This window comes from Anas acuta, chromosome Z, assembly GCF_963932015.1.
Source record: "Anas acuta chromosome Z, bAnaAcu1.1, whole genome shotgun sequence".
NCBI lineage: Eukaryota > Metazoa > Chordata > Aves > Anseriformes > Anatidae > Anas > Anas acuta.
The window spans coordinates 63,187,236-63,202,721 of NC_089017.1; the positions used below are offsets into that span (position 1 = coordinate 63,187,236).

General features: G+C 40.8%; 1 protein-coding gene across 3 annotated transcripts in view; it reads left to right on the top strand.

The window, feature by feature from the left end:
* DGKQ (diacylglycerol kinase theta) overlaps window positions 1-15,407 on the top strand; it is an 89,909-nt gene extending 74,502 nt beyond the window's left edge. For all 3 annotated transcript variants that reach the window (XM_068666130.1, XM_068666131.1, XM_068666132.1), the window contains 4 exons: window positions 3,127-3,273; window positions 4,261-4,372; window positions 6,207-6,359; window positions 7,528-15,407. In XM_068666130.1, the coding sequence (XP_068522231.1) occupies window positions 3,127-3,273; window positions 4,261-4,372; window positions 6,207-6,359; window positions 7,528-7,626 (511 nt within the window). In that variant the 3' untranslated portion in view covers window positions 7,627-15,407. The remainder of the gene's footprint in view (window positions 1-3,126; window positions 3,274-4,260; window positions 4,373-6,206; window positions 6,360-7,527) is intronic.
* The last annotated feature ends 79 nt before the right edge of the window (window positions 15,408-15,486 follow it).

A 15,486-nucleotide genomic window follows, 5' to 3' on the forward strand; every position in this document is an offset into this window, starting at 1 on the left:
AAGCTAAGGATCAGGGCATCTGCCTTTATTCCTCAGTTGCTGTGGGGTCCTGGAACAGTCTTTAGAATTGCCTGTTAGGGAAGAGATTACATTTCTTTGTGTCATCCAAAATTGGCAGGATGTTTCTGTGACAGGCATTCTCATGGCTGTAAGATTAGGCAGAGAAAATACTTTGCACAATTTAATGCAATTTTAAAATTGTCTTTTGAGGATACAAAACTCCTCTTGGTGGGGGAAGGTTTGAAAGTATTGATTGTTTGATTTGTCAGTTCTGGATTTTAAAGTGCTGCAACAGCTGGTGTGTCTAAATTAGTTTTTTCTATGTTGGGGGTGTTGAAAGTGAGTCTAAGTAAAGTTTGTTCCCTGTCAGTAGGGGACAAACCTTAATAAAATCACCCAAACAGAGGCTGATTATTGGCTTTTGCAGTGGTGACATCACCTAGGTAGGATTATTAAATTGCAAGACTAGACGAAAAGTGCTCACCTTGTTTTCTTTGATCTGCTTTCCGTGCTCTGTGATGCAATTCTGAATGCCAACTCCCTTTCAAGAGATGTTTCCTAGCAGTTTATTAATGATCATGGGAAACAGCAGTTCATCTAAAAATGCCTGCTGGCACACAGAGTTCTTATCCAGCACCTGTAAATAAAAGAGTTCCCCAAACTTACCCTCCTGCGTATGCAGTGGTGGCAGGAGCTGTAAAGAATCTGGCTTTTTGCATCAGCTCACTTGGCTTCTTAGTGCCTCCTGAAACCTGGCTTCTTTATTTTGATTTTGTGAAAGCCTGGAGAGTGCTTGTGGATGGGTCTTGCTTTCTCTGACCACAAGAGATTCTTGCTGCTTGGGCAACAACCACAGAGACGGTTCAACTTACAGCATAGTTGATGGTTTGGTGTCTCCCTGAGTCTATGGAGACTTAGTCATGGGCTCGTTAAAAGAAAAGGGTGTTTTTCAGTTTGTTCTTTCTAGAACAAACACAGGATTGTGATGCTTGAAAACAGCTGTTTACCTTCCTAGTCCATAAAACTGGTCCTATATAGGATCACCTTTTAACTTTATCTGTTCTGACTTATTCAATTAGCTAAACTGAAGTGTCAGTCCAAGCTTTTGAATGCCTTTCTGGTAGGGTGTAGCTTTATGGGTTTGGCCAGTGGGGCATTAAGTAGCATGTTGGCTATATTTGTAGCGCATCATTTGTAGAAAAACGAACTGAAGGGTGATTCCTGGGCTGTGTAGGCCAAGTCCCACACTGGTCTGAGTAGTAGGATGTTACTTTGATATCTGTGCTCTAGGGAACCTTCCAAATAATTCTGGGATGACATCATGGTGCAAGTGTTGCAGCTGAGCTGCTGCAGAGACTCACGGGCTCCATGGGGATGGATGACCTGCATATAAAGCCCTTCCCTCCTCTTGTCATCCCCGTCAGTCATTTACAGCAGTGACTGCAATGTGAGCCTTGCCTCCAAATCGAAAACTCGACAGTCCTTCAGCCCAAATAAGGTGTTGGAGACTGCTTCAAATATTAGTTCTGTGATTCCTGCCTAAGACTACTGTCAGTACAATGTATGTAAACAAGGGTTTGCTTTAGGAAATTATTCATTTTTCTACCAAGTGGGCAAGTTGGTATGTTTTTTGCTACTGCTAGCAATGGACTGACAACTTCCACTTGGACTTTCCCACCAAATTGTGCCATGCCCAACATGTAGATGCACCAAGAAGGGTGGTGCCTCTGTCTAGTAGTGTACGTTCAGAGTTCACCCTTCCCAGCTCAGCTAGCTGTTTTGATTGTAAAATCTTCCAGTCACCTTCACAACCATTAAGTAGGTATTGGCATGGTAACGTTACAGAAATTAGTCTGTTCTTTTCTGGTCTCAATGTCCTAATAGGATCCATAGCTGAAATGGAATACGTGTGCAAAAATAAGAGTAATAGTATTTGATCTCTGACAGTTTTTATGCTTCGTTATGTGTCACGGGGTGCCCTGCCCAAAGTATCCTGTGGACCTCAGAGGCCAAATCTTTCTTAGAGCTCTTGTAATTCAGAACAGTGTCTGCACTTCTGTCACTGTGTCATACTCTGCTAGTTTCTCAAGGCTTCTCACTTCATGCAACTAAAGTTTGTACTTCTTGAGGATACTTAAAGTATTTTGTTTCCTACCTGTTTTATTTTTCAGTTGCTTGTAATGCATTCAAATCAGACTTAGCATAGACGGATCTCTTGGTCTTGTCTGGAGTGGAAGCATATATTAAATGGTTATCCCTCGCCTATCGTTAATTCAGTGCAGTTTAAAACTGTTAGCATGTAGGATAAATCACTCCCAATGTAATAACTTAAAAGAACTGAACAGTCTCTGTCTGGAGAATTGACTGTAACCCACGTGCTAAGTTGGCTGTCTTCCCCACTAGAAAGTCTGCATCATTCAGGCATAATGCTAGGGACATTCTGCAGAGCTGGATTCCAATGACACCCATGTGTTAATAGGGTCAAATAGTCAAAATTCATGCTTTTTCTTTTAAGGTTGTCCTGAAGGCCATGTATCCAAAGGTTACCGTTACAAAAGAAAAGAATATCTGCATTTAACTGGCATTTGTTTACGTAACTCTTCAAATGCTTTGACATTTCAAGGGATGCCATAAAATCTTCCTAATATTTTCTTTACTCTAAAATTAGGTGTGTTAGAGCTCTGTCAAAAACTACTAATCATGTTTTTAATTTCTGCAGCTTAGTATGGTTAAATGAATTAGCAGTATGTAAAGCCTAGGCTTGGGAGGGTTTTCTGCCTTAATTATTCTACCATTGCATGATAAATCAGTTAAAAATGTTTTGTGACATCTCCTACGTCTGAATCAGTAATACAGTTTTTCAGCACAGAGGTTTGCGTTTCAAAGAGGTATTGCTTCTCCACATCTCTGCATCTCCCCTTGAGAGCACATGTTCTTCTAAGTAAAAAGTATATGAAGTAGTTTGTGGCTTATGCTTTGTTTCTGCAATAAAAAATTGAAAAGCTCTTTAAACATACCCACTAGAGGACAATGCTATGCTAGCACATGTTCAATGTAGTACTGTAGTACAAAACAGTACTGTTCTGGGGCTTACCTTTTAGTTACATGATGCTTGTCTGCTCCTAGGTTTCACAACAAAGGAGTTTATGTGAAAGTTGGGCTGCAGAAGATAAGTCATACCAGAAATCTTCACAAAGACATAAAGCTTCAGGTGGATCAGCGAGAGGTGGAGTTGCCAAGTATAGAAGGACTCATTTTTATTAATATACCCAGGTAAAATTGAGAGGAAGGGTCTTCTGTAGATGCATGTATGCATGAGAAAACTGCTTGGGACTTAAGCATCACTCCAGAAATTAAACGGTCTGGGCTGATAGGTGACTGTTCCTGGATATTTCTGATTATTGCCAAACTGTGGGTTTGCAACTGTGCCTAAGGAGCCTGGCTCTTAATACCATTTTAGCATTGCTTTTCTTATCCTTTGAAAGTCACAATCTCACTCCAAAAAAGGTGATAGGTACTACCTCGTTCTCCCGGTGCAAACCCCTGTACATTTGCTATTTCTTATCCTGTGTCCTAACAGTAATTTGGAATGATAACCTCATCAAAGGTACGTGTGGAGTTGGTGATGCTATTACCCAGGGAGCTGTGGAAAACCTGCAGCTCAGGTAGCTGCTGTGGGGGCCGGGGCTGTACTGACACCAGCAGGGAGGTGAAATTGCTGTTCTGTGAGAAAGAATGGCAGTTCTTTCAGAAAGCTGCCTTCCTTGAATTTGCTGGTTATGAGTGACTTTTTTTTTGTTTGTTCAGTAACAGCAAGTCATTAGCGTTGCCATACTACCTTCAAATAGACTCTTAACCTTAAGCTACCTGAGAATTGTGGAGAAGAAAAGATCAGGATTAGCACTGAGAAGTCTGTGCACCAAAAGAATAAGCAAGAGATTTGAGTAAGGAAGGTCAATACTGCATGAAAAGCAATGCCATGTTAAATTGTCAGAAGCAGTTGAAGTGATTGAAGTGCAGGAACACCTGCTTAACTACTGAGTTCTTTCAAATGGGAAGTACTTATATCAATCCTTCTTTCACTCCTCAAAGATCTGATCAGAAGTTTTTCAGATTTTAGAAAAGCTTTTCTTGCTCTCACGGTGCAGGAGAGCTAAGCTGTCTCCCTCTCGCTGGTGGGGAGCAGAGTGCCCAGCTTTTGAAGTCTGACAGACCAGACATCCCTGGCGGGGTGGTCACTGTGGTGTGTTCTCTGCACAGCTGGGGGTCTGGAGCCGATCTCTGGGGCTCTGACAGCGATGACCGCTTTGAGAAACCACGCATCGACGACGGCCTGCTGGAAGTTGTTGGTGTGACTGGCGTTGTTCACATGGTAAGTTAGCAACCAAGCGAGAACAGAGGAAATGCATTTCTGCGAACGAGTTGAATGAGCCTCTCTGGTAAATACATTTTCTCAGACTCGTTTATTTTCATAATAAACAGTACATTGCAAGTCCACTTGCACCATTGCAAGTGCCTAAAAATAGGCATCAGTGCTAGAGTTACACCATCGTTTAATCAAGCTCTTGTTTTTTTCATGCAAAAATGGTTGCAGATCGTAAAGAGAGTTCATGAGCAACATCAGCTGTCTGTGAATGAATAAACGTTCAGGAGTTTAGCTGTAACTGGTATGCCGTTCCACAGCCCGCAGTGCCCCTTGTAGCCTGTGTATTAGCCTGCTTTGAAGATCCATATTTAGGTGCCACGTGACAGTAGATGGAAAGGAAACTGAAGAAATCTGTGCTAGGATGGGAAGTATGAGAACTGTGAAGTACTCCTTAAAAGAGCATGGGAAAATGCTTGATGCGGGCTTTGAACTAAGGCCTTAAACATACATGCATATATGGTGCATAAATATACATAGATATGGAACACAAATACATGTATGCATAACTACCCTTTATCACGGCGTCAAAACCAAATAGTTCATAAGATGAAAGCAATATTTCATTTTAATGTCATAAGAACTCCCACTCTTCACTTAGTATGTGTACACAAAATCTGGGCATACCTCAAAGCGATCAGAACAGAGATGTTTTTTAGAGAGGTATCTTTATAATTATCTGCCACAGGCATTCCAATACCTGTCTCTTAGAATCTGATACTTAATCCAAATGCTACATGAAGCAGATTGTATACCAGTTATGCAAGAAATATTATCGCTCAATCAGTGTAGCTTTCATTCTTCCATGTAGTACGTATTTTTTAAATGGCCTGCTATTAGCAATGCAGTCCTGTGGAATGATGCGTTATTTTTGTCTTTTCTTCGTATTTGTTTCACTATTTTAAGAAATCTGTGCTGAAGAAGTATACGTGGTCAGGTAACTAGAGACAACAAATCCATACAACCACCAAAAATGGAAAGGTGGGTACTTAAAATTGTTTGTGCAGCTCAACCTTTGGTGTCAGCCAACTTCACGGTTTTGTAATTTAGTTCTTTTAAGGAAGACAAACATAAATTTTTCCATTAGGAGAAGTAGTTTCGTAGAGATCCTTGAAAGTTTTGTTTTGTTAGAAGCACCAAGGAATGAACATACTGCTTCAGAATATAAACATTAACAAACTGATGCTCTTATTTTGTGATTTTGTGTTAAGATTTTTACCTGTATGTTTGATATGTGCACATGTTCCCCAAGACAATTTTTAGCAGCAGAGTTGCCTTTGCATCTTTTTTTTTTTTTTGTGGTTAATGCTGATCCTACTAGCTGAAGATGAATATGGAGTTGGATATTGTAAATCTCTGTCTCCCTGATTTATGATAATGTGCTTTTAGATTTTGGCATTTCACATGCACCAGAGTCTGTGTGTATGGTTAGTTGTTTTGAAAAAGTGTTTACTATTTTATGGAGGAGGGAAGTAGAAGCAAATATGACTTTGTGAATGCATTCTCCTTTCCCAAAATGAATGTACAAGTGATTCCACTGTGTAAATTATTTCGCCTCTGGCAGCTCGCAAGGGGATGAGTTATGCTTCATGCACTAATTAAATGATTAATTTTGCATCAGTAAAAGCATCCTATGCAGATTTTGCCTAGGCAGTTCTTTAGCTTGAAACTTAAGACATCAGGTAAGAAAAAAAAACGTATCCACACAGTTTAAGGGCAGCTAATATTTGCGCTTCTTTGTTCACTGGGGTGTTTGATAATCCAGGCTTTTACTTCCTAACAGGGTCAAGTCCAAGGTGGTTTTCGATCAGGCATCCGCATAGCCCAGGGCTCGTATTTTCGTGTAACGCTCCTAAAGCCAATTCCAGTTCAAGTTGATGGAGAGCCCTGGATTCAGGCCCCAGGACAGATTATTATTTCTGCTGCTGGACCAAAGGTAATGACTGTAGGTTTGTCTCAGAAATCCGACAAATCTTTGTTTCTCCAATGGATAGTAATATATTATCTTGCTCATCAGTTGTGTTCTGATGCTTAACTTCAAAGGAGCTAGTCAGCACTGTGTCGTAACTGCTGGATAAATACACAGCCTTTTATACAGAGAATGGTTTGAGGACCCTCTCCACTGGGTCAGATGAGGCTTGTGTTTAAGAAAGTCATCCTCGATAGTCCTGAGCTTCAGCCAAGTGACTTAATTTGCACTCCTGTATTGAGATCTCCAGGCAGTATTGCTTGCTCTGAAACAGATCATAGTTATGGAGCCCATGGTAGCACTGCAGTGTGCAAGGGACAAAGCAGCCTGCTGGCTGTGCTGGAGGAGGGACAATCTGTCAGAAAGCAGCAAAGGAGAAAAGTGAATACTAGAGGAGGGAAGTCTGAGAGTCTTTGGAGATAACTGATGTCTGATTTTCCCTGGTCTTTCAGTGTATATACAGAAAAAAAAAAAAAAAAAAAAGCGTCAGCTGCTTAAGAATTAACTTTTGATATTGAAATTGTGAAATAAATGTTTTGCAATGGTTGACTCTGGTGTGCAGAAGTCTACAGATTCGTCTGCTACCTTAAGGACACCTTTTTAACTCACAGCAGTTTGTTGCTATGGACAAGGCATATCCCTACAAGGAGGGCTACCAGAAAAATAGCCAGATGAAGTATGAAATAGCAGATGAAAAATGAGAGAAAAGAGGGTCATACCTCAGATGTTTGGGAATGTGTTAAACTTTGTTCTTTTCCTGCAGGAAATTGTTAAAAAGAGAGAAAGAAAGAACAAACCTAAGTTGTCCTTCCAGTAAGAAATATTTCTGTCTTTAAGGCTAGTGACTGATAGCATTACCCGTATGTATGTGTATGTATATGTGTGTACATTCATATATATGCACACATATCCTTACACTTCTATATGTATGTACCTACATGTGTCTATATATTTATGTAAAAATCAGTTAATCCTAGCACTTTACAAGGATAGCTGCTTCAGCCAGTAGTGTATTTCAATGTGTTTCAGTTGCAGTTCCAACATTTTGCTCATGTATTAGTTGCCTTAGGTCTGCTTATGTATATCTGACTACAGATATTTGAATTCTCACTTCTTCAAAAACTTTCCGTTTTAGGTACATATGTTGAAAAAGTCCAAGCAGAAACAGAAAAAAACTGGAAGCCTGAAAGAGATGAGAGTGGATAGCATGGCAGTATCTGAAGGAGGACGCTAAGTGGAGACCTGTGCTCGGAAGCGAAGCAGCACAACTACTGTAGATACTGAGATGGTTCAGTAAAACTGGGTGCAGACAGCTGGTGAAGAAGGGTTGCTTAGGAGCGTGCCTTTCATTGCATTTTAACAGTACTGGGTTCTGCGTCGTCTTTGAAAGATAGTGCCTCATTGTTACAAATAACTATTATGTACCACTTGCCTCATTTGAGATGTTTACTTTGGGTTGCTTTTCCATAAATCGTTTCCCAGTTTTTAATATATATGGAACTGAGGCCAAACAGAGATTCCAAGATGCCGAGATTTCTGCATCTATGTTTGCAAAGACTCTTCCCCTCCTCCCAGCTTTTTCTTTAAGAAAATCATTCCATAGATAAGTTTTGGTGTATCTTTCCATAAATGAAAATGTGTTGTTTTAAATTAATGCTCATAGTAACCTCCAAACCAAAAAAAGGCAAAGACATGAGCTGCTGAGAACTCCTTGGATAAGTCCAAATAACATAGCTGAAACAGTACTACCGTAGAAGAGAAAAAATACAAAACACAGGAGAGATGATTTCTATAAAAGGAGCCCCGTGCACAGGGAAGAAAGAAAGTACTAGAACAGTTGAGTCAAAATATTTCAGAGAGTTTATTTCCACAGCATTTAGACTGTGTGAGTGAAGGGGAAACAGCTTTTAGAGCAAGTTGTCAACTGAAGTTGATAATAGCCTGTTTTAAAGAACATTTGAATTTCAGCAGCTACCACTCTAAAAAATGAACAAAAATACCTGAGGCAGTATTACATTATACTGACTGTTTTCTATTGCTGAGACCATTATCTTTGACACCAGGCTTTGCTTCTTGCCTTTACTTGTGTTATCTCATTTTCACTTATCTGTCAGAGTTGGACTGTTACTTAACAGCAAGTTCAAAGACTAAAAGAATTGTCACTAATTAGTGTGAAACAGGTACCATTTAGTGTTCAGTAAAGTGGATTTGCACAGTGATACAGTAGAACTGAACTAGAACTGAACTGAAATACTGAAGAGTAACTTCACTGACAAAACTGAGGAGGTATTGGAGCCTGTACCATGCATCTAATGTTCTGTAGGCTTCAGAAAACTGGGGATGTGATAGCTGTCATGAAAACTCACCAATCTAGCCAGACTTCCTGTGTCTCCTGTGGGTGGTGCTAGCAGCTGTGGACCCAGGTGACTATTACATCTCACTGGGATGTGTGTTTGCTCCTCAGAGGTTTCCTCTCGTCTCCTGTGAGACTGAGATCGCTTCTCTGTGCTTACCCACCTGCTGAAGACACAGGGATCCAGTAGTTTTCTAGCTACCTGCTGGAGACTGGCACTGGAGCTGATGTGTTGGTGCCATAATGTGCTACATGCGTCTGCTCCCTGGGGCTGTGGTCATGTTGGTCTTCACTGACATCTGACATCTTTACTGACATCAGTGCTGATTTTGTCTTGCTTTGGTCCTCCAGTGACTAACCTTTCACTGCAGGTCAACATCATAACGAGATGCCCTCTGAGCACAGTTGGCTGTGGAGCAAGAGGCCTGTGTGTTTTTGCCACGTGTGTGCATTGGCTCCCTGGAGCTACTTGAGCTCTGCTGGCACGGATCAGAGTCCACTTAGCTAGCCAGGGTGATAACTTGTCCTCTGTTGCATGGTAGTAACGAACCTGGCTGTGGATGACATGAATTTGTCACTCAAGTGGCAGCTTCAGGAAGGTTCCTCTTGTGAGCATGTCCAGAAAAACATCTCCAGCTGCTTCAGGAAACTTCACTATACCTTTGAAACATGCAAAAGCCATTGTCCTGTGTTGGAGACCATTATGTGGTTAGGTAGTTCTTGCTGGGTTTGTTGACATCAATCTGTACTCTGAGCACTGTGCCATCTCCAGCAACATCTGGTCGTTACCTGTGCTTTATATTTTCCAGTTATGGTACAGACAAGGGTGTGAATGTGGGTACTATAAAACATTCATCTGTAGCATCAGACAGAGCTATGCAGCTAAGGCTATAAACAGAGACGTAACAGAGATGCAAAAAGGTCAGCTGCCTGCAGTCTCTCCCTGCTGCCCAGTGACTCCTTCTGCTTACAGGTGCCTACTGTTGTTGTAGAGATGCATTTGGAGGACTCCTCTTTTCACTCAAGATTGTTATTTCAATTGTAAGTCTAATTTGTAGGAATTATCTTCATGTACTACCACATGGACTACAACTTACCATTATTCACCATGCAAACTATGAAGGAAGTAGCATGGACAGTACAGGAGGAGATAGTGTGGACACTCACCTGGTCATTAACCATGGCATTGTCTCAGCTTCAGAACCTGGGCAGCAAGGATTAACTGGAGCTCCTCTGGCATCCTGGTACCAGTGTTGCAAGGAGGAGGGGTGTGCTGTATTTCAGGCTATGCCTTCTCAGGATGCAGCTCACAAATTAGAGAAGAAATCTTAAATACATCGCTGTTCGTAGCTGTCCAGAAAGCCAGAGAAGCTACTTTTTGTCCTTGGGGTAGTTGAAAAACTGATTGGTCTTCTTTATGGTTGCTGACTCAAAGATGAGAGGAAAACTGCTAACTCTTCATTACAGATAACATGCATAAACTTTGAAGATTGTTGGTACTGGCTATCTTCTACAGCCCGAGTAAATAAGCCTGTCTGACTCTGTTTTTCAGACAGACACCATCCTGCAGCATGTAACTGACAGTGTTCATGTTCTTGGCTCGTTAAAGGCCTGGCTGTCTGTCTCTGTTGCTCAGTATCTGTTCTCTCAAATACCATGAAACTCTTGGGCCAGAGTATTTTAATCAGAGGGCCTCTCATTGTGACGTGCCCTTCCTTCCATTGGGATTTTCCATACCTGGAGTGCTGTAGGAGCCTGTCTCAGGGTAGCAGTGTGTTAGTAAGGCAACACAGAAATATAAACACATTCTCCTTGCAACTGTCCAAGGAGATCCTAATGGAAGATATGGAGGCTTTTAGTTTTCTTTTCTCTTTCTCTTTTCTCTTTTTCCATAAACTGACTCCCACGTGTTGTTTGAGTAGATGAGTGCCACACTGGAATGAAAATATATCTTAAGAAAAACACACTTGGCATTTAAGGTCTCTCCACATCACAGAGTGATTTTTAGTACGTTTTGAAGACAAAACAGATTCCTGGGTGGCGGAGATAGGAAAGCTCTTGCAAAGTTTTTAAAATAAGAAACTCTCTGTTGAATGTCTCTATCAAGACGTTCCAGTTTCAGGTACTGTAGAAGCCAGTATATCAAGGGGATCATACCTGTTTTTTTGGTGTTTGTTTTTTTGCTTGTTTGTTTGCTTTTCTGACATTTTTATCACACTGATTTTCTGCAAAGGCCTAGGATTTTCTTCCATAGGAGTGAGATTTCCTTGAAAAGAGGTGATAAAACTCCCTGCAGTTTTCACTTAGCCTTCACGTTGAACATAAAACAATGCAGTATACTTCACATCACCGCGGGCTGATAGATGATTCTCGGCACTGAGTGGAGAGAGGAACACTGTGGGTAGCTGGTGTTCACATGGCCAAGTGCTTTAAATAAGGCAGTAAGAAAAGTACTGGGAAGGAGGCTCAGTTCTGAACAGACAGCTGTTAATCAACATCAGGGACACAGAATCAGAAAGCATAACCCATGGACAGGGCAGAGACGCAGGCTCACTGCCATCTAGAGCGCACACCTTCATCCTGCCCTGTCTTCTCAGCTCACCTGCAGACAGTGGCAGGCACACGGAGCAGCACTAGCCTCTTTCCTGCTTTATTTGGTATCTTACTACACTTTCCTAGCATGGGGAGAAGAGGGATCCTGAAAGCCAAGGTTCATTTCAAATATCCCCCTGTCACAGACAAGGAAGAAGAAGGTGGTCAGTTGGTTAAAATCTGCTTTGATGGGTAAATATATTACCTCTGTCTTGAATTTAAACCTAAGTTCAAAAGCTTATCCCTGAGATAAAAACACTATTCAGAAAACTTGCTGTTTTTTCTCCCATGACTTTTAGACTTGATTGGAGTAGTTTAAATTGCTGATGCTTTCATTGCATTGATTTTTGTATGAAACTGGGTTATATTACCAAAAGCATTTTATTTCTATACATTCATATGCGTGTATACATATATGCATATGCGTATATATGCACACACCCTTAAAATAGTCTTCCTTGTATTTCCATGAAAGGAAATGGCGTGTGGTTTTGTGGTTTTTGCAAAGAGCACTCACTTCTGGATCTTTCTCTCACCAGTTGTGGTCAGAAGGCAGGGCTTGCTTTCTTGCTGGTCCCACCGAGGCTCTCAGCCCACATTTCTGAGGGATGTGTACTTCCCGACATGATAGCAATATAGTCAAAGCACAACTGTGTTTATAGTATCTGCATGTGTACACTTTGAGCCCCTCTTACTTTTTCTAGGTTTTAATCAAGTCTTAGTGTGTTTAAAATCAATGGCAATGGCTGTTGCAATGTTCTAAAAACTAGAAGCTGCAGCATAGTCAACTTCAAGACTTAGATAAAGAACAAAACTAAATGAACTGTTCCAGACAATTGCTCATTAATCTTCACAGTTACCCTCTTCAAAGTATTGTGCAGATTACAGTTCTTTAAAGAGCAAATAATGTACTGTGTCAATAATGGTCTGATTATCAGTTCTGTGGAATCGCTGAGCAGCCAGGCGTGCACGTTACCTTGCAGCGGCCTGCTGGCATGTAACCACCTCATTTCCAAATGAAGCCTTGTTCTGAGGGAGGAGAAGGTAAGATGAACTTCTGCAACACCTAAGAAGGTCTTATGTTGGAGACAGAACAGATGTAGCTGCATGGGTATTTCGTAGCGTGCTCCGACTGTGTGTGCAGGTACGGTGTGTGTTGCATGGCCACCTGCCCGTGCTCCAGCACAGAAACTTGGGGGTGCGCTGGCGTTGTGACCTTGAGAGAGCTGCCAGGAGATAGGTGTCTTTCGATCTGCACCCCATACCTCTCCCTTGCTGCCTTGACATGAACTCTGCATTTTCCTCTCCTGCTAGGCTGCCTTCCTGCCCTTTGGGCCCAACCTTTATACTGACGCTGGTAACAAAGGCGTGAGTGAGCTGGTTAAACGAAAAAAAAAAAAAAAAAAAAAAAAAGAAAAAAAAGGCTGGTGAGGTTGTGCAGAGGGCAGGGAATGGAGATCCTGGTCTAAAACTCCTCTCTAGCTATTGGCCTTTAAGCTGCTTATTGATTTCTGCTTCAGCTTCTACTTCAGCCATTTTTGTAGCTGTGCAGCAAACATTCAGCAACTACTGACATGCCTGGGATTCGTGGTGGCAGCACTGCCTCTGTTTTCAGCCCTTGACCTTGTATTCCATCAGTGCATGTATCACTTCACAGACTTTTTGCACTTAACAGTAAAAGCAGGTTGGATAGTTTTAGGGTGTGGCAAAATTGCAATGTTTGTACTTTTTTTGTAAATATGGGGATGATTCTACAGATATAAAAATGCACTTTCAGGTAACGATGAACACAAGTTTGTAGAATGCAACTGTTTAATGTTTTAAGAGTTTCTCTGACTTGCAGTGTTCCTTGATCCCCAGCTCTGATACTGTGTTTTCAAAAGCTCTGCTTGGGAATGGGAGATGGTATCTTCCCCACATCGCAGTATGTATTTATATCTGACTGACTGAAAGTTCACATATATTTTTAAACAATTACAAATTGGCTGCTATTCTAAGATTTAGGCTTCTTAGTCTGATTTTATAATGCTTTAGAGTAATGTTAAAGTTCATTTATAATGTCAACATTTACTGACTTGACACTTGGCTTGTAGGAGAAGTCCAGCTCAAAGCCTTTGTTCCTTTGCTACTTACTGTGTTCTTGAACAGTGTAGCCATTGTAAGTATGGAATGCAGTGAAACAAATGCAATGTATTAGTCTTAACACGCAGTTAGACCAGCAGTTTCAATGTTTACAGGACAGTGACTATTGATTGTAAACCTATACATGTCAGTTCATTCTCTTTCTGCATTCTGGAAGCGCTGTTTCTGCTTCCCATGACAATTAATAAAATAGTTGCCTTCCGGTTTAGCCTCCTAGCTATGTCCCTGTAGAAAAATTTAAATGTGGATTATGACTTTTCTGCCATTGATTCGTAGGGCAGACTTTGTACTGACACAAGTGTTGTTATTGAATGTGTTTTCGAAAAGATTGACTTTATTTTTTGTGAAGATAATTTATCAGAGTGTTTTATAAGCAATTCAGTGTTGTTAAAAGGTTGTTCTGAAGTCTTGAAATAAATGTATGTAGATATCAAAGATGTATCCCAAAGCAAAGTATTTTTAGTAGGACACTTACTGGTGTAGTTACTCCTCTGAGCTCTTCTCGCAACACACTCTTTTAACATGTCACTGTGGCTCAAGTGTGTTATTTAGGAGAAGACTTGATTTCAGAAGATGTGGCTTCATTTACGTTGTGTGTATCCCGTATCACACTTCTGGCAGCAACTCCAAACGTAAACACCAGCTATCGAAGGCTGAACTTTTCCCGATACAAACCACTGTCAGATAAGGAGTAGAGAGCCTGCCCTTGTGCTTGACAGCAGGAATGCTACATGTCTGGTGGCTGTCTGGCCCTTTGAGACATCTCTCGCTGTCCACAGGATATGCCACATGTTGGTCCTTCTGCTTTCTGAAGGAAATAAGGCATAAATCAGGCCCGTCCCTGTGTCAAACAGTTACAGCTTGCCTTGCCGTGGCATCCCTTTCTTTGTGCTGCTGATCTTGCCAAATTGGGTAGCAAGAGGTGCTTGAAGAATTACTGAGTATTTATTGTGTACTTTTAGGTGCTTATGATGCCTTCACTGCTATTTTAAAAGAAAATTGTGGGGATCTGTATCATAGCAATAGCTGTATAACTCCAGCTTTCTGAACATGCCAAAAGCAAGTAATCCTTGAGATAGTTTAATTATCAATGGTGTAGATAGTAGCAATCAATACCTTGAATAAGCTGCAAGTTCTAATTAATAGGAGTATCTCTGCTTTGAATGCAAAGCATCACAGAGGTTGTCATTTAGTGTAGATTTCAGTGTCCCTCCTACTTAAAAACCACTCATCACGTGTTAACTCTTCTCAAACTACAGCTTAAGTAACTGTGGTTTTCACCTCTGGTTAAATCAGCCAACTTCAAGCAGTTTTTCAATGAGTGTTTTAATATCAAGATACTCTAAGATGTTTTACAGAGTTTTTGTGAATCTTCTAATATGTCGTTAATAAATCAACTTGGCCCATCAAGCTAAGGTAAGCTGACCACCAAACAGTTTAGCTGTTGTCTCATGCTTATTCTTTGTGCACCTGCCTAATAATACTGAGAAAACAAAGCGTAAGCATAAGCATTCAAGTGCTCAAAAGCCTTCCACATTGTGTGCCTCAAACTAGTAATGCATTTTCACATTTACTTGTGCATTGGTTCAAGAAACAGGGTTTTAATGATGTAACTTGTTTCTCAGTGTCTGCCTTGCAAATCACTATGCTGTGGTAATTTGTCTACAAATAGCATACCTAATCTACTAATTGGTTTAAAAAAAAAAAAGTAATTTATAGAAGATGGACCTTCCTCGTATATTTAAACATCTGTTTGTCCTTGGGTTGTGTTTGGAGAACAATTCTGTATATATTTGGCAATGTTTGTGTTTAATTTGACTGTACATTTTGCACTGATTTGAAATTCTGTATTCTAAGTATTATTTACAAGTTCCAGAGATCTATAACTAGGATTTGTCTGTGAAAAATACAGTATCTGTTCCACCCTGGTTGTCTGTGGAGTAGCTGTGCTTCTTTGAAGACGGTGAAGTACACTTGGTGGGAGGGAAATGTGCCTGGTTTCCAGCG